General features: G+C 38.6%; 1 protein-coding gene across 1 annotated transcript in view; it reads right to left on the reverse strand.

Annotated features, from left to right (window-relative positions):
- Positions 1-27,306, reverse strand: part of NTN4 (netrin 4) — a 144,330-nt gene that overhangs the window by 75,652 nt on the left and 41,372 nt on the right. Inside the window, exon 3 of the mRNA XM_049782811.1 lies at positions 22,319-22,594. Within this exon, the coding sequence (XP_049638768.1) occupies positions 22,319-22,594 (276 nt within the window). The remainder of the gene's footprint in view (positions 1-22,318; positions 22,595-27,306) is intronic.

A 27,306-nucleotide genomic window follows, 5' to 3' on the forward strand; every position in this document is an offset into this window, starting at 1 on the left:
AAGAACCTCCTACCCTCCCCACCCACACACAAGAATTGCTCTGGAGGTCTCCAGCACTAGTAGGCTGAAACAATACCACTGATCTAGCTGAACACTGAAGGAACTGTCTGGCCCAGTGTTGTCAAGTGAGTCTAGGTCACACTATGCATGGCCTGGGAGGCTCAAGTTAAACCAAGAAAAAAAGAAAAAAAGAAAGGAAACATCAAGATTGTTTCCACTATGTAATTTGCTCCATTTTTCAGGAATCTGAATAATAAAGTTATTTTTTAAAGAAATTCTGAAAATAATAAGTATATTTTCTAAAGGACTCTTACTGGATCTAAGATGGAAAAAAAATCATTCTCCTTGTTGTTTGCACAATGACATTTACTTACAAACTACATTTGCCAGGCTTTACTTTCCTCTCAGGAGTCCTCAAACTTTTTAAACAGGGGGCCAGTTCACTGTCCCTCAGACCATTTGAGGCTCTGTCTATAGTAAAAACAAAACTTATGAACGAATTCTTATGCACACTGCATATATCTTATTTTGCAATAAAGAAACAAAACAGATACAAATACAATATGTGGCCCGCGGGCCATAGTTTGAGGACCACTGCAAGATGATAATAAATATCTCATGAGTCTTATCTACTGTGTTTTTTTTTTGGCTATGCCCCCCAAAACCTGGGGGCTACACCTAGCTTTGTGCTCAAATGTTACTCCTGACAATGCTCAAAGGACCATACACTGTTGACCAACATGCAAAGCAAGCACTTTAACCTCTGTATTATCTCTCTACCCTTCTATTGCTTTAAAAAACATTTAAAGATATTAAGGGGCAAGAAAATAACTCAAAGAGCTAAACATACCACTTTTAGTGAGGCCTTGATTCCACCTTCACACACACACAAACATACACACAGCATAGGCCCTATTGTACTGCCAGAAACAGCCCAGAACACTGGGCCATGAATAGCCCCTGAGCTTCACTGGGTGTGATCCCAAAACAGAACAACTACAAAGATTCGGGGAGTACAGCTTTATATCTCTGTATGTGTAGCTTCATCACAACCACCTAAGTTCCAGTGTCATTACACTATCAAAATGCCTCCCAATTCTTTCCTTCACCCCTTTTCCTTTGTGTTTTGGTTAATTACCAAGTTTTCCACAGAGGAAGTTATTTTCCTTATCCCCTCCCTTTTTTTTTCTAAAATGAGAGGAGTTTGGCTACTGGCTGTGCACAGTGCTTATTGCTCTGTGGTCAGGGATCAGGTTTGGAGGTTCTTGGGGACCAGATCTTGACCCAGAGTTGCTGGCTCTCAAACCAGGGTCAGCCATATACAGGCATGAATCCTATATTCCAGCATGGTTTTACTAGGGCTTTTTGTTGTTGCTTTTTGTTATTTATATTCTATATATAAGCGAAACTATACATAATTATCTTTCACTTCCTGACTTATAATCACTCATTAAAGAAAAAATAGCTGAGTAGCTTTTCACTGAATCTACAGACCACAGCTTCCTTATCCACTAGACCAGTTCCTGCATTTTGGTTTCTGTTGTTGGCTTTAAACATCTTACTTTAGTCTTTAACTATGAAACTATCTTTGTCTTAATATTTGACATGAGTTTCTTCTATTCATAACATAGAAAAATACTGTTTTAACCTCTTTTCTTTTTCTTTTCTTTTTTTTTTTTAAGTTCTGAAAGGCATTCTATTTCTTTTGATTGACGAGTTCAGACTTTTCACAATTTGGGTAATGATTGAACTATGGGTCTTAGATACTTCCATTCTATCTCCCCCTGTCCTGTTGTTTTATAATTTCTGCATGTCTCTGTCCAGGTTTTTGTTCATAGTTACTCTGGAGTTTAAATTACCTTATTTGCATCTAAGTTAGTCTCTTGTGTGTGCTGGTACTGAATTGTCATCTTTAGGTTTTTTTGGGGGGAGGGGGACACATCCAATAGTGCTCAGGGATTACTCCTGGTTCTGTTCTCAGGGATCATAGTGAAGGTCAGGGTACCAGGGATTAAACCTGAATCAGTTGCTGCAAAGCAAGAGCCTTGCCTTTTTACTATTTTTCTGCCCCTTGACTTGTCATTATTAGACTGAATCATTCTATTTAATCCCATTTTGCATATTTAAAAATAGTTCTATTTTAACTTTCCTTTGGCATTGTGCTACTTCAATTTATTATTATATTATGGAATGTATTTTACTATTTGTATTTTTATTCAAGGCTTTATATTCTATTTTTCCCCCACTTTCTCTAAAAGAACTCCTTTTATGGGGCCGGAGAGATAGCATGGAGGTAAATTGGTTGCCTTTCATACAGGACGGTGGTTCGAATCCCGGCACCACATATGGTCCCCCATGCCTTCCAGGGACGATTTCTGAGCATAGAGCCAGGAATAACCTCTCTGCGCTGCCAGGTGTGACCCAAAAACCAAAAAAAAAAAAAAAAAGAACTCCTTTTAACATTTCTTGTATTGCAAGTCTGGTAGTGATAAACATTAACTTTTATGGAGGAAAGCCTTTATTTCTCTATTACACTTTAATAATAACTTTATTGGGTAGAGAATTTTTGGCTGGAATATTTTATTTTTTAAGATTGTGGATTTGTTATTCTGCTCTCACCTTTCATTTTTACTGAGAGCTTGATCTGAATACTTTTGTATGCAACATATCTCTTTCCTTAACAGCCTCTAATATTTCATATTGTTGATTTTTAATGTCACAATGATGTCTTTTGACATTTAGAAATTCTGGAGTTCTATCAGCTTTCAAGATTTCTATGGTCAGTTTTTAGATTCAGGAAATTTTCAGTTACTGTTTCTCAGAATAAGCATTTTTCCCCCATATCTCTCTTCTCAGGCATACCCATTATCCTGATGCCTTCGTAAAAGAATCTGATAGATCTCAAAAGGAGAACTATTTAGCTTTTAATCTTTCTCATTTCTGTTGAGTCATTACTAGAATTTTGTGTTCAATGTTAGTATTCTTTCCTCTGAAAGACACAGCCTGTTTGTTATGTTTTCCAAAGAGATTTAAGTTTCATTCATTGCTTTTCATATCCAGCATCCTCTAAATTTTTTTCATAGCTTCTCTCTCTTTGATGAAGATTTCTCTTTAATCTTCCTGCATTTCCTTTCTATTTCATTCATGTTATATTTTTAATATCCATTTGCTACATCTTAATGATTTCCTTTATAATAGTTATTTAAATTCACTATTTTAGAGGTTCCATTTCCATGTCAATAATTTTGATTTCTGAGGAATTTTATTTCTCATTCATTTGGTTGCCATATTTAACTTCTTTTGAGGGGGTGGAATTTTTTTTTGTTTTTCCAAGAACAAGCCCTTGGTTTGGAGTCTTGATTACTTTTCAGGACCTTGAAGTGAGAAAGAACAGGGGTCAATCTGGCAGACACATATTTTAGTAGTCATACTACATTCCCTAAAATCACTGGGAATCTTCTATAGTTCCATCTAGTCCTTCAACCACTATCCTACATAGGAAAGACCAGCTTATATTAAATCCTTTGCTTTCCCTTCTTGTCTTGTGAAAAGTTTTCCTGTCTGAGATCAGTGACTGTGAATCCAAAGTCTTCTTCCCAGCCTAGTTATAAGGGGGATATTCTGTTTATGACTGAAACACAACTACAAACATGTTTGTAATCATGGTGCTTAAATAAAGATTTATTAAAAATATGTTCTATGGGGGCCTATGATTTCTGCAAAAAAAGTTTATTTGATATATATATATATATATATATATATATATATATATATATATATATATTTGTATACCATTGGTGATAGTTGACTATAGAGACTTGCCTAACTTGCAATAATGAAGGAGGGGTTCAGCTTTACATATTCTGTCAGCTCTAGACTAAGATGCGTTATAGAATAGGACCTTTTCGTGGATGGTTACAGATAGTTCTGATGCTTAGTTCTGATGGCCCAAGGTACGTGGGAGTAAACTCTAACTGCCAGGCTATGTCTGCTCAAGTCAACAAAAACTTTGTCTAGTTCCAATTAGTTGCCACTTGGGCAGATGCAAGAATCCTACTCTCTTCCATGAAGCAGGCTGCTAGTGCCTTAGAGACTTGGCTTACTTGGATCATAGTCATCTGCCTCTGTCACCATATTTTTGTTTGTTTGTTTGTTTGTTTGTTTTGGGGTCACACTTGGCAGCACTCGGGTGTTACTCCTGGCTCTACTCTCAGAAATCACTCCTGGCAGGCTTGGGGGACCATATGGGATGCCAGGATTCGAACCACTGTTCCTCTGCATGCAAGACAACCCACCTCCATGCTATCTCTCAGGCCCCTGCTTCTGTCACTATTGGGCCTATTATATAGCCCGAGGTTCTGGTAGTTGCAGTGGCTTATACAGACCAGTGTCACTACGTGACTGAAGTTCAGAGTCTAGTTGTTGTAACCAGTTTCTAGCAATTGAATCGGTATAGTTCTCTTTAGTGAGGAAATTTACTGCAATTCCAAGGAACCCTTTCAAACAAAATCCTAGCCTTCTGCTTGCTTGGACTATAATACCTGTTTGTCTAGGCAGTAGCCAAAGCTCTGACCTCTGTTTCTCTAGCTCACCAAAGTTTTTGGGTACCCACATGGAAAAATGCAGGCATTTGGGAGCCTGAGAGACAGTTAGATGGGCTAGCTACATGCTTTGCATCAGGAGGCCTATGTTCAATCCCTGCTGCTGCATGTCCCATGAGCACCACAGGTTGTAACCCTAGATATAGAGCCCAGAGTTGCTCTCGAGCACTGCTATATATATATATGTTTATATATAGTTATATATATAAAACTATATATAGTTCTAAAACTATATATATAATATTATATATAGTTACATATACAAACTATATATAGTTTTATATATATAGTTTATTTTGGTAATTTTAAGGTGACCTTGACCTGATGTGACCAGATCTTAACCTGTTCCTCCATATTTCTTTTAACTTTTTTTTTCTATATGAGATAACAGAATCCACAACAGTGAAAACAATAAGAACTGTCTTGAAGTTATAAAGCTCTACAGAAGAGTTCTGAGATACTTTTCTTATTGGAATTAGATGCATAGAATTATATCCCCTTTTGTTACTAATTTCAGTAAGTTTCTCAATAACAAGATGCAGTTTCCTATTTATAAAATAAGACAATAACAGTAAATTCATGTATTTATTTGGGGATTAAAGAATATATATGTGAAATATGATTAAGAACATTTATTACTATTAATATTATTGACATTATTATTTGAATAAATCTATTTCTTAAATTATACGATTTTTTCATATACTATCCAGTATTTTTGAAACTATTATGTTAGATATTGTGACTATTCCATTATTTGCCACTACAGAAGCAAAATTCAGATAGTTTAGAAGAAGGAAATGTTGGAGAGGGAAATACGTCTTTATGATACAGTGAAGTAAATGATTTGCTGAAGAAAAGCACATGGGATGCTGGGAGTTCTGAGGCATGATTGGGATTTTGTGCCAAGACCACTAATAACCTAATTGCTTCACAAAATCAGTTCTAAGTCCTTGCTTTGCATGTGAATGATGTTAAGAGGCAAAGTTTGGAGCAGGAGTACCTTCACAGCTCCCACTTCTATGTTCTCACAACAAAAGTTCCTTTTTTATCGCATATGAGAATGGAATGAAATCACAAGTGAAATATAAAAGAGAAATATTCTAGGACAACAACGACCTTCAGCCTCTTTTCAGCATATGGAAATAGCAGGAGTCCCTGCTCTTTTCATTTGAAGCCTACAAGGGCCTTATCTGGGAAACAATGAAGTCACAGCCCTTCAGGAATTCTAACTGCTGACAGAACCAGCAAAATGACACGTCTGGTCAGGGTGCCCTTAGAGTTGCAAAAAGGAAAAGGCAAGGGATCAGATTTTACTCTTGGCCAGATTTCCTCTTATAAGTTATTTGTGTTATATAGAAAATAGTTGCTTGTGAAATCAGGATAACCATGCTCCCATTTCTAATATGTGAATTCTCTTAAAGCAAAAACCACATTTAAGTTGTGAAAACATCCTCTTTTTTTTCTGCCTATAGAGCTAGAGAGAACTAAAAACATACCAGAATTTCTTATGACTAAAACAATGCATATTATGACTAAACAAATAATTTTAAATTCCAACACAGACTATTTATTATTTAAATATTGATAAGGCACAAAGGTGCTCAATGAGAGAGTTTTTATGTACTTGCCATTTGTAAGGGGCAGGCCCAGAGGTTCTGCCTTTTGGAATCCTATAACTAAGCATCTGACCTCAGGTGAACTCCACCACCAAGTATGTATTACACACCTTCCCCAGCACCCAGTATGAAAAGAGAGGGAAGAGAAAGATAGTCACATTGTTAAAATAGAACACTCTAGTTCTACTAGTTATTGTATTAAGGTTTCAAATGTCAAGATAAACAAACCTATTTTCCACCTGATTTAAAACAATTCAATTTTCTCCCCATTGTGGAATATTTACTATGTGTTTGTGTGATTGTGGATGTGTGTATTTTAATGTGTATTTTAATGTGCAACACATTATTCCCTTGTGAAAGGGAATAAGAACTAAAATTACAGGTTTTTATCCTCAAATGCAATAGATTTAGGACAAGATTTAGTGAACTATATTTCTGACTCTTAAAAAGTTGGCCAGACACAAATGAAATGTCATTGAGATCTGAGACCTAGGGTAGTAAACCAGAAAATAGGACTAATTTATCTGAAACTCCGTATTTTCTCTATTTTGTGGCCTCCCTCCAGCTCAGCCCAACCCCTTGCCTTATTCTACTAAAATTGACAGGCCTTTTCAGAACAAGCCCCAACTATACACAGAATGGAATGAAAAAGACTACACTGAAAAAGAAGTATTTATAAGAAAATTTGCAAAGTAACAATCCTGGAATATTTGGTGTGTATCTTACTATAAAAAAACTATCAAACTGGGGCCGGGAAGGTGGTGCTAGAGGAAAGTGCTAGCCAAGGAAGGACCGAGGTTCGATCCCCTGGCGTCCCATATGGTCCCCCCAACCCAGGGGCAATTTCTGAACCCTTAGCCAGGAGTAACCCCTAAGCATCAAACGGGTGTGGCCCGAAAAACCAAAATAAAAAAACAAACTATCAAACTATCTCATTTTTTCTGTGTTGTGTGTGTGTGTGTGTGTGTGTGTGTGTGTGTGTGTGTGTTTCTAAGCATACCTGGTGCTAATCAGAGCTTAGTCCTAGCTTTGTGCTCAGGGGTTTATTTGGCAGTACTCAGGGTTCCAGCTGGGGTATATTGCATACACATCTTTCTCTCTGACTATGTCTCTGGCACAAATATGTTAACATTTTTCCCCATACCAGAAAAATATTTACTAAACTGTTATGAAGAAGTGATACGTAGTAATTTAAAACTACTCATGTTTTTTGTTTGTTTTTGGGCCACACCCAGTGATGCTCCAGTTTATTCCATGTTCTACATTCAGGAATTACTTTTGGTGGGCTCAAAGGACCATGTGGGATGCTGGGCATTGAACACGGGACAGCTGTGTGCAAAGCAAGTGCCCAACCCACTATACTATCACACCAACTCCAGACTACTCAATTTTAACATATATTCTTGAGTAGTCCATACATCGTAATCTTGCACCAAAGAAACATTGGCAAGAAATTATTTCTCAGTATTGACATAATTTTTAAGAAAATCTTTATATAATGGTCGTACTATATTTTTGGCAAAAAATATTTAGCCTAAAAATCTCTGGTGATTATGCAATATGGTAAATATAAATGCATTTCATTCTTTCCAAAGCATGTTTGTGAAAAGTTGAATGAATAAATATATTTTGGGAAACCAACTATACTTTCTTATTGGCTTATGTTTTACTTTAAGTGATGTCAGTCTGATATTTTAGCTCTCAGATATTTTTAGCTTCTAGTCTCTTTGTGAAATAGCTGAAGACATATAAATCATCGTTTAACTCTTCTAGGGGAACTCTTAAAAAGTGACCTGTAAGGAAAGTCTTTATGAGTACTGCTGATCCTAAAGTTTTCTGTTTTCCTAATCAGCCAACTCTCAGGCAATGTTGGCTTTTAAAAAAGAGAAAATATGACTAGATCCAATGGGAAGTTTTACAACCAAAACACTAATTCCAGCCAGGAACAGATTTTTATTGGCTTGCCCTTCTACTAGGGCAATAAATGGGGAATAATCAACATTCTGTACACCTTCCATGCATCTGAAGTTACTCATTGCCAAGGCCCACTGGCAAAGCTATCCAATTTCAATACAGGCATCCTGCAAAGGAAGGGTAAGACCTTAAAATGGCTTGTGGATAGGCTTGTGGTAATAGTATCAACTTGGTAGGCTTCCCATTTTGCTCATGCTAGGATTGACTAATGAAATGGCTGCCAATAGCAAAAAAAAAAAAGTTAGGATGAAAGTAGAGAATTTAGACCCAGATATCCATTTTTTTCATTAACACCTCACTTTAAAATTATCAAAGTTAAAAGAAAAAGGTTGCCACACCAGTCCCCCTTCCTTTATTTTCTTTTTATTTCTTTCTCCTATTAAATTTATATTCATGGCCTCCTTCCCACTTTTTTCTATTTTTTTCTTCTTTTTTGTTTTCTTTTTTCCTTCGACAGAATCATAGAACATAAATCATTATATTCTGCCTCATAAATTAAGAAAAAAAAAAGTGGATGGTAGGTACCAGGGGCAAATAGCCCACGAACATTGAGTGGAAATAAAAAAATGATCAGACCTAAACATCCAACCCAAAGTCAACGACAATAAATCAAGAGACCCAAACTACAAGTTATACATGAAAGGGACCTGTTACACTGGCAGTCCAGAGGGCTAAGGGTGGAGGTAAGGGAAACATGCTGGAAACAGGGGAGGAGGGAGATCGACACTGGTTGTCAGAATTGCTTTAATTCACTGGCACTATGTACACTATATAACTGTGATAGACTTGTAATTCACACTGGTCTCAATTAAATAAAAATGTCATGGTATCCTAACACAAAAATTAAAATTCAATAAACTAGTAAAATTAAAAAATTATTTGTTAGTGTTTTTAGGCTTTCTTTCTTTCTTTGAACATCACTATGTATTGAATGGAAACAGAAGAGAATCAGTGATCATTTCTATCTTTCTAGTGCAATGTAGATGGCTTAGATTACCTAGCTTGATGAAAGTTTTTTTTTTTTTTCCTTTTTAATTTGGGCCAAATCCGGGATATGCTAAGGGATTACTTCTGGCTTACGCTCAAAAATCATTCCTGGAAGGCTTGTGGGACCAAATGAGATGATGGGAATCAAACCCGGTTGGTCCATCCAGGGTTGGCCACATGAAAGGCTGAGTTACAGCTGAGTTATTACTCTGGCTCCAAAAAAGAATTTTTAAAAGTTACTTTTCTTCCTCTTAGTAGCCCAACTGTGGGTGAAGGTGGGATATGGAACAAGTGTAAGAACTCTGAGAATAACTGGTTTATCACTGTGATTTAAAGGCAGTATATTGGCCCACAGAGGATGGAGCTTGATTCCCAGCGCATGCTTTCAACGTGGCTGCCTGTGCTGGGACCAACCCCACCCAAAAGAGCTTACAGAAGCCAAGTTAGCAGAGGTAAGCTGGTCCTGCCCACAAAAGCAGAACCAGAGAAGCCCAGTCATGCAGCTTCACTCCACAGCCATGCACATCTCCTAGTCAATGAACCCTAGCACAACAAGCAGAAAACATTACATTACAAGCACAAGAATGGGAAAACTGGAGCCAGAGTGATGGCACAGTGGTAGGGCGTTTGCCTTACATGTGGCTGACCCAGGACAGACTGTGGTTCAACACCACTTATCCCATATGGTCCCCCAAGCCAAGAGCAATTTCTGAGCGCATATTCAGGAGTAACCCCTGTGCATCACCGGGTGTGCCTCCCAAAAAAGAATGGTAAACAGCGCAAGCCAACACCTATAGAAAATGAAGGTGGCATCTATGATGACCCCTAAAATGCCAACCACCTATTTAGACTCTCAGATAAGAAGAAGAAGAAATTAGATTAGATAAGAAATATGGAGGGTCCTCATAGAATTCAAAGAAAGCATGGATCCAGCTGAAAAAAACAAGAATCAAGAGGGCATGAAAATAGAAATGAGAAAACTCCAAACTGAAATAAAAGGACTGAAAAACTTGGTAGGAGAAATGATAGCCTTACTAGAAAGCCTCTCTATCAGAGTAACAGAAGCTGAGGACAAAATTAGAAGACTGCAAGATGATTTGCATAACAACTCCATATAACAGAAGAGATTGGTAAAGAGCCTTAAAACAAATGATCAGAAAATGGAGAAAATCCTCATAATTTGAACAGATGAAAATAGAAGTCTTTTTATAAATTCAACAGAAACAACATAAGGATCACTGGAGACTCAGAGACCCAGGAAAAAATCCTCATTAAAATTAATAGTCAAGGATATCATTGCAGAGAAACTCCCATGTTTAAATTTGGACCAAATCTTTAGTAAGCTAAAGAGTGCATGCAACCAAATCCTGCAACCCAAAGAATACCAGCTAAAAGAGATCCGAATAAAAGCACCACAAGACACATCTTAGTCACAATAATAAATCCCACAGATAGGGATAAAATATTGAAAGCAGCAAGATTAAAAACGAAAATTACATTCAATGGGGGCATTATTAAGATTCATAGCAGAGGGCCGGAATGATAGCACAGTAGTAGGGCATTTGTCTTGCATGCAGCTGACCTGGGACAAACCTATGTTCAATTCCTGGCATCCCATATGGTCTGTCAAGCCTGCAAAGAGCAATTCCTGAGTGCAGAAACAGGTGTAACACCTGTGCACCACCAGGTGTGGCCCTGAAACCAAATAAATAAATAAAAATTAAAAATAATATTTACAGCATATTTGTCACAAGAGATTCTTTAGGCATGAAGGCAGTTTGAGATATAGTGACAAAACTAAATGAAATGAATGCTTCACCTAGAGTACTTCACACAGCCAGATTCACATTCAAGTTTGAAGGGTGGGTCAAACAACAGCTTAGAAACTTTACCTTAAAATCAGCCTTAAAAGACAAACTGAAAGGTCACTTTAAGACAAAACAGACTAAAAGACACACCAAACTCCCACACAAAGATGACACTAAATCCCATGACAATGATATCTCTCAACATCAATGAACTGCATGCAGTAGTTAAGAGATATAGAGTGGCAAAATGGTTCAAAAAGCTGAATCCAACTTTCTGCTGCCTACAAGAAACACATCTGAGTAGTCAGAACAAACATAGACTCAAAATCAAAGGTTGGAGGACAATCACCCAATTAAACAATTCCCTTAAAAAAGCTGTAGCAGTCATATTAATATCAGATGACACAAACTTTAGACTTAGAAAAGTTATAAAAAACAAAGATGGACATTTTGTAATAATCAAGGAATATGTACAACAGGAAGAAATCACACACCTAAACAAATTTGCATACAATGAGGGACCTGCAAAATATATAATACAATTGTTGACAAATCTGAAAGAAGACATCAGTAGCAATACAATAATAGTGGGAGACCTCAACAACTCCCTGTCACCCGTTGTTAGGTCAACCAGGATTAAACCTAACAAGAATATGCTAGCTCTAAAAGGAGAAATGGAATAAAGTGGACTAGTAGATATAAATAAGGCTCGTCACAACCAGAAAACTGGATACACATTCTACTCCAATGCACATGGGTCATTCTCCAGGATAGACCACATGCTGGCCATAAAACATACCTCCATAAAATCAAGAGGATAGAAATTGTACAGACTACCATCTCAGATAAATGCACTGAAATTAGATGTGAACTACAAATGAACACAGAGGAAAAAACTTTTAACACTTGGAAATTAAACAACTCACCAATGAACAATGATAAAATCAAAGAGGAAGTTAAAAGAGTCTTGGACACAAATGCAAACAAAGGCACAGATTAACAGAATTTGTGAGACATGGCAAAAGCAGTACTAAGAGGAAAACTTATAAATTTACAAGCACAGATCAGGAAGGAAGAAGGTGCCTACATAACTTAATAACCCAACTTAAAATAATTAGAAAATGTTCAACAAAATGAATTCAAAATAGGTAGGAAGAAGGAAATAACAAAGCTTAGACCATAAATTAATAAAGTGGGAATCCAAAGAACAATTCAAAAGAACAATGAAAGCAAAAATTGGGTCTTTGAAAAAATAAACAAGATCGATAAACCACTAGCAAAACCCACAAAGAAAGAGAGAGATAAACTTAATAAACGAAATTAGAATGAAAAGGGGGAGATCACTACAGACACTACAGAGATTCAAAGGGTAATCAGAAACTGCTTTGAGAAACTCTATTTCACAAAATATGAGAACCTGGAAGTAATGGATAAAATCTTGTACTCCTTATAATCTTTCAGAGTTGAACTAGGTTGATCTTTTCTATCTAAACCTATCACTATTGAGGAAATTAAAATAGTAATCAATTGGGGCTGGAGATAGCACAGCGGTAAGGTGTTTGCCTTGCATGCGGAAGGACATTGGTTCGAATCCCGGCATCCCATATGGTCCCCCGAGCCTGCCAGGGGTGATTTCTAAGCGTAGAGCCAGAAATAACCCCTGAGCATTGCCTGGTGTGACCCAAAAAACAAACAAACAAAAAAAAATAGTAATCAAAAGTCTTCCCAAAAGACAAAAGCCCAGGCCCAGATGGATTCACTAACAAATTCAAACTTTTTAAGAGGACCTACTACCAATCCTTTTCAGGCTCTTCCAGGAAATTAAAAAAATAAAAACACTACCAAATAGTTTTATGAAGCCAACATCACCCTGACACCAAAAGCAGACAGAGATGCTGCAAAAAAAAAAAATTCTAGACCAATATCCCTGATGAACACAGATGCCAAGGTCCTCAACAAAATCCTAACAAATAGGATCCAATAATTCATCAAGAAGGTCATAAAACATGACCAAGTAGGTTTCATTCCAGATATACAATGATGGTTAAACATATGTAAATTAATCAACATAATACACTATATCAACAAAAGGAAAAATAAAAACCATATGATCATATCAATAGATGTAGAAAAAGCATTTCATAAGGTTCAACACCTGTTCATGATAAAACTTCTCCTCAAGATGGGAATGGAAAGAACTTTCCCCAATATAGTCAAGGTCATTTACCACAAGCTAATGACAAATATTATACTCAATGGAGATAAATCTGGTACAAGACAAGTCACCTCCTCCCACCACTCCTATTTAACATTGTACTGGAAATACTTGCCATAGCAATTGAGCAAGAAAAATATATCAAGGCATCAAGACAGAAAAGAAAGAAGTCAAGTTTTCACTGTTTGCAAATAACATACTACTATATTTAGAAAACCCCAAAGACTCTACCAAAAAGCTTCTAGAAACAATAGATTTATATAGCAAAGTGGCAGGCTACAAAATTAGGACACAAAATTAATACACAAATAACAATAGAGAAAAAATGAACATTAAAAAAACAATCCAATTCATATTAATGCCACAGAAATTCAAATATCTCAGATCAACTTAACTAAAGAGGTGAAGGACCTATACAAAGAAAACTATAAAACATTGCTTTCAAGAAATAAAAGAGGAGGCCAGAGTGGTAGAACAGCAGCAGGGTGTTTGCCTTGCAATTGTTTGACCCAGGACAGACACAGGTTTGATCCCTTGCATTGCATATGGTCCCCCGAGCTAGGAGCAATTTCTGAGCACAGAGCCAGGAGTAACTCCTGAGAGCTTCTGGGTGTGGCCCAAAAACTAAAAAAATAAAAAAAAAAGAAAAAGAAAAAAAACGAGGACACAGGAAATGGAGACACATACCCTATTCATGGATTGGGATTTAACATAATTAAAATTGCAATTCTCGGATGCCCGAGTGATAGAACAGCAGTAGGGTGTTTACCTTGCATATGGCCAACTTGCAAAGGACCAGCATTCAATCCCTGACATCCTATATCATCCCCAAGCCTGTCAGGAGCGACTTCTGAGCGTAAAGCCAGTAGTAACCCTTGAGCACTGCCAGGCCAGACCCCCAAACAAAAAAATTGGCAATACTCCCCAAAACATTGTCCAAATTAAATTAATTTAATTGGAAATTCCTCTAAGAATACCCATGACATTCTTCAAAGAAGTGGATAAAACACTCCTGAAATTCATTTGGAACAATACCCATGAAGAGCTAAAGCAATCATTAGGAAAAAGAAGGTGGGGGGGGCATCACTTTTCCTAACTTTAAATTGTACTTCAAAGCAATAGTCATTAAAACAGCATGGTATTGAAATAAAGACAGACCCTAAGATCAATGAAATAGACTTGAATATTCAGAGAATGTCCCCAGATATACAATCAATTAATCTTTGATAAAGGGCAAAAAATGCAAATGGAGCAAGGAAAGCCTCTTCAAAAATGGAGTTGGGACAACTGGTCAGCCAAATTCAAAAAAGTGATCTCAGACCTCCATCTAATACTATGCACAAAGGTCAAATCCAAATGGCTTACAGGAACCATAAGGTATATAGAAGAACACGTAGGTAAAACACTCCATGACATTGAGACTAAAGGTATCTTCAAGGAAGAAACATCACTGTCCAAACTAGTGGAAGCAGAGATAAACAAATGGTACTATATTAAGCTGAAAAGCTTCTGTACCTCAAAGTAAATAGTGAATTGGACACAAAGGCCACCCACAGAATGAGACAAACTATTCATTCAATACCCATCAGATAAGGGCTAATATCTAAGATATACAAGTTATTGACAGAACTTAACAAAAAAAATCTAACCCCATAAAAATGGGGAGTAGAAATAAACAGATAATTACTCAAAAAAGAAATACAGATGGCCAAAAGGCACATGAAAAATGCTCCATATCACTAATCATCAGGGAGATGTAAATCAAAACAACAATAAGGTACCATCTCACACCACAGAGACTTGCACACATCACAAAAGACAAGAATAATCAATGCTGGCAGGGATGTGGGGAAAAGAGAGCTCTCATTCGCTTCTAGTGGGAATGCTGTCTAGTCCAGCCTTTCTGGAAAAAAAACATGAAAATTCCTCAAAAAACTGGAATTTGAGCTCCTATATGATCCAGCTTTACCACTTCTAGAGATATACCCTCTGAACAAAAACACACAATACAAAATTGCCTTCTGCACACCTATATTCATTACAGTGCTATTTACAATAGCCAGAATCTAGAAACAACCCAGATGCCTGACAACAGATGAGTGGCTAAAGAAACAGTGGTATACAATGGAATATTATGCAACCGTCAGGAGAGATAAAGTCATGAAATTTTCCTATACATGAATGGACATGGAAACTATTATGCTGAGTGGAATAAGTCAGAGAGGGAGCGAGAGACACAGAATAGCCTTATTTATCTATAGGTTCTAAGAAAAATGAAAGACATTATTGTGATAATGCCCAGAGATGAGGGCTGAAAGGACTGGCTCACGATATGAAACTCACCTCAAAGAGGGCTGAGTGCAGTTAGAGAAATAATACACTAACAACTACCATGACAATGTTAATGAATAAAAGACGTAGAATGCCTATTTTGAATATAGGCAGGAGATTTGGAAGCAGGGAGATAGGGCATTGGTGGTGGGAATGTTGCACTGGTGAAGGGGGGTGTTCTTTTAGTGACTGAAGCCCAACTACAGTCATGTTTGTAATCAGTGTTTAAATAAATATATTTAAAAATAAAATATATTTCAGTCATAAAAAAAAGAAACAGCAGTACATATACACAATGGAATACTATGTAGCTGTTAGGAAAAAATGAAGTCATGAAATTTTCCTATATTTGGATGGACACGGAAACTATTATGCTGAGTGAAATGAGTCAGAGGGAGAGAGATAACACAGAATAGTCTCACTCATCTGTGGGATTTAAGAAAAATAAAAGACATTATTGGAATAATATCCAGAGACAATTGAGATGAGGGCTGGAAGGACCAGCCTACAATATGAAGCTAACCACAAAGTGTGGTGAGTATAGTTAGAGAAATAACTACACTAATAACTATCATGACATGGTAGTGAGTGAGAGAAATAGAATGCCTGTCTTAAATACATGCAGGGGGTTGGGAGGAAGGAGATGGTGGGCAATGGTGGTGGGAAAAGGTTGCACTTGTGAAGGGTCTTCTTTAATGTCTAAAACCCAACTACAAAAATGTTTGCAATTATGATTCTTAAATAAAGATGTTATAAAGTGAAGTCAGTAAATTAATCTCTCTATACTTCAGTTTCCCTTAGCTGCAGAATAGAAATTAAAAAAAAAAAATAGCTCCCAGAGTTGTAGTATGTAGTAATTGAAATGACAGATAGGCTTTATGAAACAAAAGCAGCAAACATTTACTAAAGGAATAGGCTTCATTCTCATGTGTCCTCAGTTTCCTCCTTTCTCAGTTTTCATTTCCTGGTCATCATAATGATCAACCAATCCTTTGCGTTCCTACTCATCTCTCTACTTCTCTTGCTTCTTCCCCACACCTTTTTTTTTCTGTTCATGACAGCTCTGATTATATTTAGATTTCTAACACAACAGCAAAGAGAGAAGGTGTTCCAGGTGTGGCAAGTGAATTTCAAGTACAGTTATATCCTTTATTAACTCTTCACAACTTGTTCCAAACTGACTTTGTCACTGAAAAAAAAAAAAAAGAATGATGCAATGTCTTCCAGTTTTGAAGATTAAATTTGATGCTGTTCTCTGCTTTACACTACAAGATATAGTTCAGAGTAAGTGCTAAATAAATGAGAATTTATGGTTGTGGTAAAAGTAGTAATAGTAGTAATAGTAATAGTAGTAGTCCTTTCTTCCTGTACTAAGAAGACATGATTCTATGCATTTGTGTCCAAACAAAAACATGTTTTGTTATATAAAATATTTTAAAATTCTAATGGAATATCTTCTGTTAGGCCTTCATCAGCCTTTCTTAGTACTTTGAAGAGTCAAGAAATTTCTAATGAGTGCTGGAGAGAGATTGCTCAATGGGCGGAAGCACATGCATTGCAGGAAAAGGCTCTGAGTTTGATGCTTAGCACTGCACAGTCTCCCTAGTATAAGCCCTAGATTCTCTGTGCATTCGTTTGGAGGTTCCCCAATATAACAAAGTGCAGAAAATGTTTTTAAGATAATAACTTGCTAATAATATTTAGCTTATTTATAGTAAATCATTGTTAAGGATGGAAACAATATTCTTTTTTTTTTTGTTTTGTTTTTTTTTTTGTTTTTTTTTGGCCACACCCGTTTGATGCTCAGGGGTTACTCCTGGCTAAGCGCTCAGAAATTGCCCCTGGCTTGGGGGGACCATATGGGACGCTGGGGGATCGAACCGTGGTCCTGATCCTTGGCTAGCGCTTGCAAGGCAGACACCTTACCTCTAGCGCCACCTCGCCAGCCCCGGAAACAATATTCTTAATATTCTAATTTTATCAAATTTGACATAAGAGGCACAAACTTAAATATGTAACTAAGTGTGGTTAGATTCAGATAAGAAACATTTTTCAATGAAAAGTTGAAATGAAACTAAATGAGTGACTCTAAAATTGACTCTTGTCCAATTTAGTAAGTTTTTCTCCAACCCTGGACACATGAGTTCCTCAGGGCTTAATGTTTACTCTTAGATTCAAAACACAGAGTCAAAATATTGACACTCTTTTATAACACATTTCTAATTATAAAAGAAAAATCCACCTTCCCAAGTGTGTGACTAAAAGCATTTAAATAATTCTCTGTGGCATTCTAAAGCTCCTGTGTTATACAATAGGTGGTATTTTAGTAAAACAATGAAATAGTTCATGTTCCTTCTTATTACCATCCATCATCCAACAGCTGTAAAATCACCAGCTGGTAGAACACAAAAAAGAGAGAATTAAATCAATCCCTCCAGCTGCAGAGACAAAGCCTGCAATCTCCCTTTTTCACATCATTTCTGGAATCCCAGTAGACTGGAGTCAAAGTACAGTTTTTCTGGACACGAACCCTCCAGCCTTGTAAATATACAAACAGCACATAACCTAGGATGTATTTAGGTTATTACTGGGGAAGGTGTGTGTAAGAAAGAGGAGTGGAAATGATAGAGCTACTAAAATATAATAGTAATGTAAATAGTACGTACATACCCTACCCTGAGCATTGTCTCTCTATTTTCTAAGCCTCCAATAATTCGTAGGCCAGTTTTATCCTCAGTGGATTAGTAAACCAAGGTTCAGTGAAACTGAATCACTTACTAAATGCTGTGGTGACTTGAATTAAGCCAATGTGACTCTACTGTTGAGGTCTTCATCAGTGTGTGGCTCTACTTATGGTAAAATGAGCAAGTAAGACAGTGGTGAATAGAGGTAACAGGTTTGGGGAGGAGGGGATACAGGGGAAGGTGAAGCTACATTAAAAGACACATGAGTCTAGAGTAATAGAAGTATATAAGGCAATTGTTTTGCATGTGCCCAACTCTGATTCAAATCCCTGATACCATCTGATTCCCTGAATACCACCAAGCATCACTCCTGAGTAGAGACAAGAATAGCCCCTGAATATTCCTCTTTTGCCATGAGCAAAAGAACTTTAAAAATAATTAAAATTCATAGCTGAATAAAAATAAAAATTTGAAATTGGCCTGAAATAGTACAGGGGATAAGGAGCTTGACTTTCATGAAGCCAACCTCTCTGGGTTCAATCCCCAGACTATGAATGGTTCCTCTAAGCACCACCAGAGGTCATTACTGAGCACAGAGTCACAGAGAACTACCAGGTGTGCCCCCCCTATTCACACATTCCCACCAAACAAAATATAATAATAATCTTTGTAGAAGTTGATTTAATCCTTAAGGTCTCAATTCCATGAATAGTCTATAGACTCTAGAGGTGAAAAATGACATTTTTAGCCATTTTCCAGTACTTTGCTGATTCTTTGGATGCCTCACTGAATTTACCCAGCTCCATATAGATAGAGATGGCTTTTCCCTTCAGCAACCTGAAGCTGGGTGTCTTCAGGATATGATGGAGAATGAAAAGGTAACAAGTTCTCATTTCTGTACAAACTACATCCTAGAGTCATCTCTCTGCTCTTGGCGCCTCTTAGAACTCTGTGACTCATGAGATGGGACCTTGAGGCCCCATCTCCACTGGGATGCTTCAAGAAGGCCTGGTGAAAGGTGACAGGGCTACCAAACTGAAAGTGGCCAGAATGCAGCAGAGCCATGCTGGGTAGCCAGAGGGCAGTGGGACAGAGGTCGGTTAGTAGAGGTAAGCACGGAGACCCCACTCAGAAAGGAGAGTTTTCTTGCTGACATACAATTTGTATGAAATAGAAATATTTTAAAACTTTTGAAAAAGTTTCTGATAAAGACTGAGTAATTATTTCTTGCCAACTTTAGTGAATTTAATAGAAACATCTAAAATTTTCTTTTCAACATTAAGAATTATTCCTAATTTTTTAAAGTTTAAAAAAATATCAAATCCTCTAAATGTAAACTATTGCTTTTAAATGCATAGTCAGGATTGCTTTATCAGGCTCTTAAATTTTTTTGGTCACTTCTTTTGGTTGATGGGAACCTGTTGATTTCACAGATCAATCACTCCACCGAATGCCTTGTCCTGGCATTCATACATCAGAAGAGTGTATCTATGTTTCTGTCTGTCCTGCTCAGAACTTGACTGAAGTGACCCAATAATGGGTGGATGAGAAGAAGACAACAATAGGGTATAAAGACTAGCATCTTATGCTCAGAGCTCTGTGGCTTTTTTTTCTTTTTTTTAGAGCTCGTGGCTTTTGAGATGGGACCTTTTACAAAAAATCTCCCTCAGCCAACAGCCCACATTTATCTGTCACAATTCTGTGACTGCCAGGATAAGGCAAGGTTACCAGGATGGCGGATCTGGTAATGGCCTGGCAGAGGACCAGGAGGCTGACTTCCAACTTCTTTGCTTTCTTGCATGTAGAAAGAACTAGTAAGCAAGTATTCTGGCCTCTTTTTGTTGCTGTTATTGGGGTTGGGAGTCCCACATGGTGCTCAGGAGACCCAGTCCTCCTGGATATTCTCTACCAAACAAGTCTATGGGACCTGGAGGATGTGGCACTGCTTAGGTCCTGAGGTTACCTGAGCCCTCCAGCAGTGCTAATGAATATGAAGGCCCAAATCTGGTGGAAGCTTCTAAGGTGTATTTGGTAGTGCTCAAGGAACCACACTGAGGATGCAACTGGGATCTGTCACCCAGATGCCTTAACCCTGGTATTGTTTTTCTAGCCTCATCTGGTCTCTTTTGCTTGTTTTTGGGGCCACATCCAGTTGTGCTCAGGGCTTATTCCTGCCTCTACATCCATGGATCACTCCTGGCAGTGCTTGGAGGACCATCTGGGATCCTGGGGATCAAACCTGAGTTGGTCATATGAAAAAAAAAATGCCCTACCTGCTGTTCTGTCACTTGGGCCCCATGTCTCTTTTTTTTAAATAAGCCTTTCTTCTTGTGGCCTAATTATCTCCCCCAAGGCCTCACCACACACTATCATATAGGAATGGGGATCTCCTCACATAAAATGAAAAGAGAACACAAACAACATTCAGTCCCCCCTAGGCAGGAGACTCACTTTTCTCAAGCTCACTTCCATACAATGGTAGTAAAGTCTTAGCAGGCTCCCTTCTACAATCTCATGAGTCTATTCTAATATTGGCAAGTCTTTATGCTATTTGGGCTAATTTCTATTTGATTAATCCTTTATTCCAAATAACTTATCATTTAAAATAATTATTTAATTATTGAATAATTGTTTAATTAATTCACAAATAATTCTATTCATATAAATATTATTTGAAGAAAAATTGGCTTAAAGATGTGTCAAAGCCTACAAACCAATAGGTGTTTCAATGCATGAGTGACACATTCTTCAATTTGGGAGAAACCCCATACATCTATTTTTGTTTCTCTCTGGTCTGTGTCCTGCTCATTGTGGGGGTGATGGCCCAGTGCTGCCCTGTACCCTTGGGACTCAGCCCAACTCACATCAATTGTCTTGCTACCACTTTGTTCTAGGTTCTCAGTCCTCTCCTATCAGAACTGGGAGAAAGAAGATGCAGAATTCTTTCCTGTAGGGTCAGGTAAGGAGATGGCCAATGCCTTCATTTTATACATTTTTACCTTCTCTCATACTTCTGACCAAAGGAAAATAAATTTAAAAAATAACAAAAGACCTCAGAGTGTCTGACCTCTGGTGCCTCCCAACAGAACATCTGCTGTCTTAGCCACTTTGTGCTCTTTCTGGAAAAAGGGAGGTGAGAATCAACAATGATCTAACTTTGCCTCATCTCCCCTTATAGGCTATTGTCATTCATTCAGACATTAGCCTACCACCTACTTCTACTCTGGCAAATGCACTCAGTCCCACACATTCCTGTCCTCCGGCTTCCTGATTTCCTGGAAGGATAGAGTAAAGGTTCAGGGGAAAGCTCAAAGCAATGTGTGAATCTTGAGGAAGAAAGTTTAGTTTTGTCTTGGGAGGATGCTCAGGACAGTCCTCACAGAGGAGTATTTGTTAGTATTCATTCTGTTGGTTGGACTGAAAAAGATACTAGTCATTAGACTGGTTTCCCACTATTTTTTTATTCCTTTGTTTTGGTGCTGCATCAGGTGGTACTCAAGGTTTACTCCTGGAACTGTGCTCAGAGATTACTCTTGGGTTTAGGAGACCACAAGTGGTGTGTTGGATTTAAACTAGGGTCAGCAAATAATGCTGGGCAAGCACACTTCCTTCTCTCTCTCTCTCTCTCTCTCTCTCTCTCTCTCTCTCTCTCTCTCTCTCTCTCTCTCTCTCTCTCTCTCTCTCATTCTCTCTCTCACTCTCTCATCAATCCTTGCTTTTTCTGCTTTAAAATGGACTCATTTATGATCCCCATGGACTGTTTCTGGGGGAGGCGGGATGAAGCAAACTCTTTTCTACTGGACATTTTCCCTCTGTATCTGAAGGCAATGCTACTAAAAAACATGACATTAATACTTTCCTGAAGATCTGCTAACCAGTTATGTCTACTTCATCACTCTAACATTTAAATTTAAAGACTGGAACATATACTTTATAGGAAAGACATGGAATCAGAGATGTGAATTTGCAGAAGTTTCACCTCTTGGAGAAACAGGCAGCCTCAGGGACAAGTAAATCTGCTGATTTAAGGGGAACCGAGACGGCCAGTATCCCAAGCTCAAGAATGAGCATCTCACAGGTAAGGATGGGGTTTACATACCACACGAAAGATTCCAGGGCCCTTGACAGGTCGGAAGCCATCTACAGGGATGCAGTGGTCAGCGTGGCCATTACAGAAGCAGCTGCCCATGACAATGAAATCATAGATTGCGTAGTGCATGAACCGTTGGGGCTTTGTATTTGGGTCACTTTTCTGGCAGGGACAGGACTGGCGTTTAAGTAGCTGTATGCGGAGATTGGTGATCATCAGTTGCTCCTGTGCTTTGGCGCTGTAAGGGTTCTCTCCATAGGGAAAGGACAATGCTTTGAAAATCACCTGTAAAGAAAGAGAAAAATACCATTTGTGGCAGGGATTGTATGCAAGCACTAACTGCACATCCACACCACCTGCTATTTGTGGCAAACTTCCAGACCAGTGAGCTTATCTGTGTTCCTTTTTATTATTATTATTATTTTTGGAAGGGTCTAGTGATGATCAAGAGTTACTCCTGGCTCTGCAATCAGTCAGGAATCACTTCTGTGGGCTTGGGGAAGCATATAGGATGCTGGGAATCAAACCCAGGATGGCTGTGGTCAAGGCAAGCAAGTGCCCTACCCCCCATACTATCTTTCTAGCCTCTTTGTGTTCCCTTTTTGTTGTTGTTGCTGTTGTTGTTATTTTTTGGGTCATGTCCACAGTGCTCAGGGGTTACTTCTGGCTCTGCACTCAGAAATTACTCCTGGTAGGCTTGGGGGACCATATGGGTGTCAAACTCGGGTTGGCCGCATGCAAGGCAAATACCCTACACTCTGTGCTATTGCTTTGGTACTAGTCCCTTTATTAAAAAAATAACATCAGTAAACAAGGCCTGAGAAATAGCATGGAGGTAGGGCATTTGCCTTGCATGCAGAAGTTGGTGATTCGAATCCTGGCATCCCATATGGTACCCTAAGCCTGCCAGGAGTGATTTCTGAGCTCAGAGCCAGGAGTAACCTGAGCCCTGCTGGATGTGACCCAAAACAAAAAATATTTATCAGTAAACAAAAATAAAGTAAAGCAATTCTCTATATGGACCGATCCAGAGAGTGTTATTCTAAGTGAGGTTATTCAGAGGGAGAGAGACAACCAGAATAATCTCTTTCGTATGCAGGATACAAAGAAACATAATGGTGTAAGAATAAGGAGTACGCTCTGAGCACTGCTGGATGTGTCCTCCTCACCAAAAAATAAAATGTTTGTTTAAGTCAGGGGTATAACTCAAAGATTGGGAGTGCATGCCTTGAGCAAGCAAGGCAGTGACATGATCCCTGACACTGCATGACTCTCCCCTCCATCCCCCAGCCCCAGCACCTCAGTGCTAGCCCTGGTGGCTCCCAAAACTACTGGGCCCAAGATGCAACATACTGCCAGTCATCAAACCATCCAGCTGGGTGTGTTGGCCAAATACTGCCAGGAGGGCCCCTTAGCATTGTTTAAACCCCTCCCCACCAAAAAAATAATTTTAGCAGCTCTGACTTCACCTTAAAAGAAGGAAAAGCCAAGACCCAGTAGTGTAGAAGCAACTCAGCAGGTGTACTGGTACAGAAAACTGACCATGGAAACTTGACTTTCCATGGGCAGAATAGGGGGTTCCACACTTAAACTCTCCACACAGCAGTCACTGACTTGCCACAGAGAAGAGGGATCATATTGCTTCCTGTCACTTGGCTGAATCCACCCTGCCCCAGCGACCTCCTACTTCTCTCGAAAGAAAATTCAAGTCTTTTTAATGGCCTGCCTGCTTTTGTATGTTGTGCCTATCTCTAGCACATTCGACAGTACTTGTTCAGTGATTAATGTCTGCCAACTCTAAAATACAAACCTGAGAACATCCCTGACATTGTTGTCACAGAGCAGCCATTCAGTACAGGCTTTGATAAGTGAATGACTTGATTATAACCTTGTTCTCGCAATTCAAGTAATAGGTGAGAATTTCAAACAACTCACTTCTTTTTATAGGCTCCTAAATATATTTATTTACCTCTTGAATTCAGGTTAGAGTGCCAGAAGGTGAGAGTGAGAACACACTGTCTTATAACAGTTAGCAGTTATAAGAAGTTGAATAATTAGCCAGCGTTTGAATCTTCACCCAATTTTGAACTTGAAAAAATGTAGAAAATGTACTTTTTATAAAGAAACTTTCAATTTATTTGCATGTAAAGTGGTAAAAGGCAACATATTAGGAAATAAAAAATTTCAACCAATATGGTCCCAATTCGCAAATCATTATTAGAAGCAATGTTTCTTTTGTCCTTGTTGCTTTGGGCCACACCTGGTGACACTAAGAGGTTACTCCTGTACTTAGGAGTACTCAGAAATCATTCCTGGCTTGGGGGACCATATAGGATACTGGGGGATTAAACCACAGTCCGTCCTAGGTTAGCACGTGCAAGGCAAATGCCCTATCGCTTGTGCCACCGCTCTGGCCCCCGCAATGTTTCTTTTAACCATAGCATAAATGAAAAATAAGTCTACATTCTGAATCATTAATAAAGGTAAAATCATGGAATTTATTGTGAACTTCATTTTTTTAATTTTGTTTTTATTCTTAAAATCTTTTCTTTTCTTTGTATTTGCTACATCCAGCTGTGCTCAGGAATTACTCTTGGCTCTGTGCTCCAGGATCACTGCTGGTAGGGGTTTGGTGGGGACCATTTTGTAAATTTGGAGACCAATCCAGAATGGTTGCATATGAAGCCAGCGCCCTCCTCTCTGTGCTATTTCTCCAGCATTCTGTATCTTTAGGTGGTCACCGCTGTAATTTTAGATGAGGTTTATTTTCAGTATCACATCGCCAACTTTTGCATTCTATTCCACGCCCACGTAGAAGTCTTGCTCTAAATAAGAGGAATAACATGAACCCTCCTGTTTGATCCACCATGCTAGAATAAGGACCTGAAACTGGGGAAGGCATTTTAGCCCTATGTGATGCCACTGAAAGGCCTCTGTTGTGGTGGCCCAGCCCTCCTTTTCCTGTACATGGGTGGTAACTGTTTGCTTTCTCTGTTTGCGTCCTGTACTCACCCTTGACATTTGCTCTAGCTCGTCCCTCCTCCCTCCCAGTTGTTTAGCCCAGGCCCAGCTCGAAGAAGATCTGTCAAGGTTTGCAGGGACTTAATGGCTCCCAGGCTTCCGAGCTCAGTCCCAGGAACTGAATGGCAGCTCTGTGCTGGCTGAGCATGACACCAGACTTGGCAGGCTGCTATCAGTGGGGAAGGGACATGGTGACCCCTGAGGCTGCATGCTGGAGAGGAGACAGCAGAGAGCCACAGACACAAAAGTGAACGGGAATTTAAACCATGAAATCTTTTTCCCCCTTTTTTTTTCCAGAAAGGAGACGCCTTAATCTGATATCCTGGGAAATGGATAGCACCAGTCTCAGAAAACAAAGAGTTTGCCCATCCAGATGCTTTAGACTCCTGGCAGGTCGCCCTTTGGGTCCTACTCAGTTATTTCTCCAAATGCCCCAGAAGAAGCCAGCATGGCAATTGGCAGATGAAGAAAAGGCATAAGCACTCCCCATGTTCCACCAGCCTTTTCAGATGGCCCATCCAGAACAGGACGCTTCTGTGAATACTTCTCAATGGACAGGATAGATGGAGAAACAAGATGGATAGAAAAAGCCAGAGGGTGACCGGGATCAAGCCGACTTTGGTGTATTCAGCTTCCTGAAGGTATTGGCCAAGACCATGAAATATGCAGATAGCTCATGATGTCTGTGTATGCAAAAAAATTCTGACCTTCACAGTACATGAAACACAGAGAATGTACAATAGGACTCATCCTGATCCTGAAGATGATCAGAGGCGTCAGCTCAGTGTTTCCCTACCTGAATTTCCATCTGCACATAGATGAAATACAATGTAAATAGAGTGCTCCAATTCAGTCATACAAAGAGTGAATATTTTTTTCAGTTCACTTCAAATAACTCTTCATCTCTGGTCTCTAGGAATGGCTCCCAGACTAATAGCATCAGTATCCACCTGGGAACTTGGGAGAAAGGCAAATTCTTGGGTGCTGTTCCACACACTGAATCAGAAACTCTGGCGGTGGAGCCCTGCAATATGCCTCAACAAGTCTTCCAGGAGATTCTGGTGCAAGATAAAGTTTGAGAAATACTGCTACACAATTTTCAAATCCATTTCCATGTGGGAGATGAAGGTGCACAGAGCCAGATACTAGTGTTAAGATCTACATGGTTTCCAGCTTTTTAATATAACCAATGACAATGAACCACTTTGTAGTTAAAGTAGAGAAGCTTATACTAATATCCTAAAAAAGACATTTCCAAATGCAAAATCAATGGGTCAAAGGAAATGCATATTTTTTAAACATAGCTGAGACTCTGAATGAATCATGGGCCTTATCCTACCCAATCTTTGGAATCTTCACATTTATTTGGTCTTACCTCATTTCTCTAAGCCTGAAATCCCTCAAACTTTGCCTAAGGAGCTGGATTCTTGGCTTTGCATTCTGCCATTATGCCCTCTAGTACAACAAAGAGATCTTTAAAAAGTTCTAAACAAGTTAGCACCATCCCCTCATGTGCTTTCTTTTCCAATTACTTAGGAAAAGTCCTCAATAATACAGAAAATTGATAATCATGTCTTGTTTCTATTCTAACCGAGATAAAAATTTGAGTTTCAGTCTCATTGACTAAAGTACAATAAATATTAACTACTTCATAAACAAAGTACTCCTTCAATATTGAACTCTCACTTAGCATATTGCTCCCTACCTAAAAATTACAATGCTTCATAGTTGAATCATAATAATTCAAAACACTTAGTTGTTAAATAATGATAATTTATTTTTAATATCTTTCTTGGGAGTTTTGAGCCACACCCAGTGGTGCTCAGAGGTTACTCCTGGCTCTGTGCACAGAAATTGCTCCTGGCAGGCTCAGGGGGACCATAGGGGGTGCTGGGAACCGAACCCAGGTTAGTCCTGAGTTGGCCACGTGCAAGGCAAAAACCCTACCACTGTACTATCACTCTGGCCCTCTTTTA

This window comes from Suncus etruscus, chromosome 11 (assembly GCF_024139225.1).
Source record: "Suncus etruscus isolate mSunEtr1 chromosome 11, mSunEtr1.pri.cur, whole genome shotgun sequence".
In the NCBI taxonomy this organism is placed as follows: Eukaryota; Metazoa; Chordata; class Mammalia; order Eulipotyphla; family Soricidae; genus Suncus; species Suncus etruscus.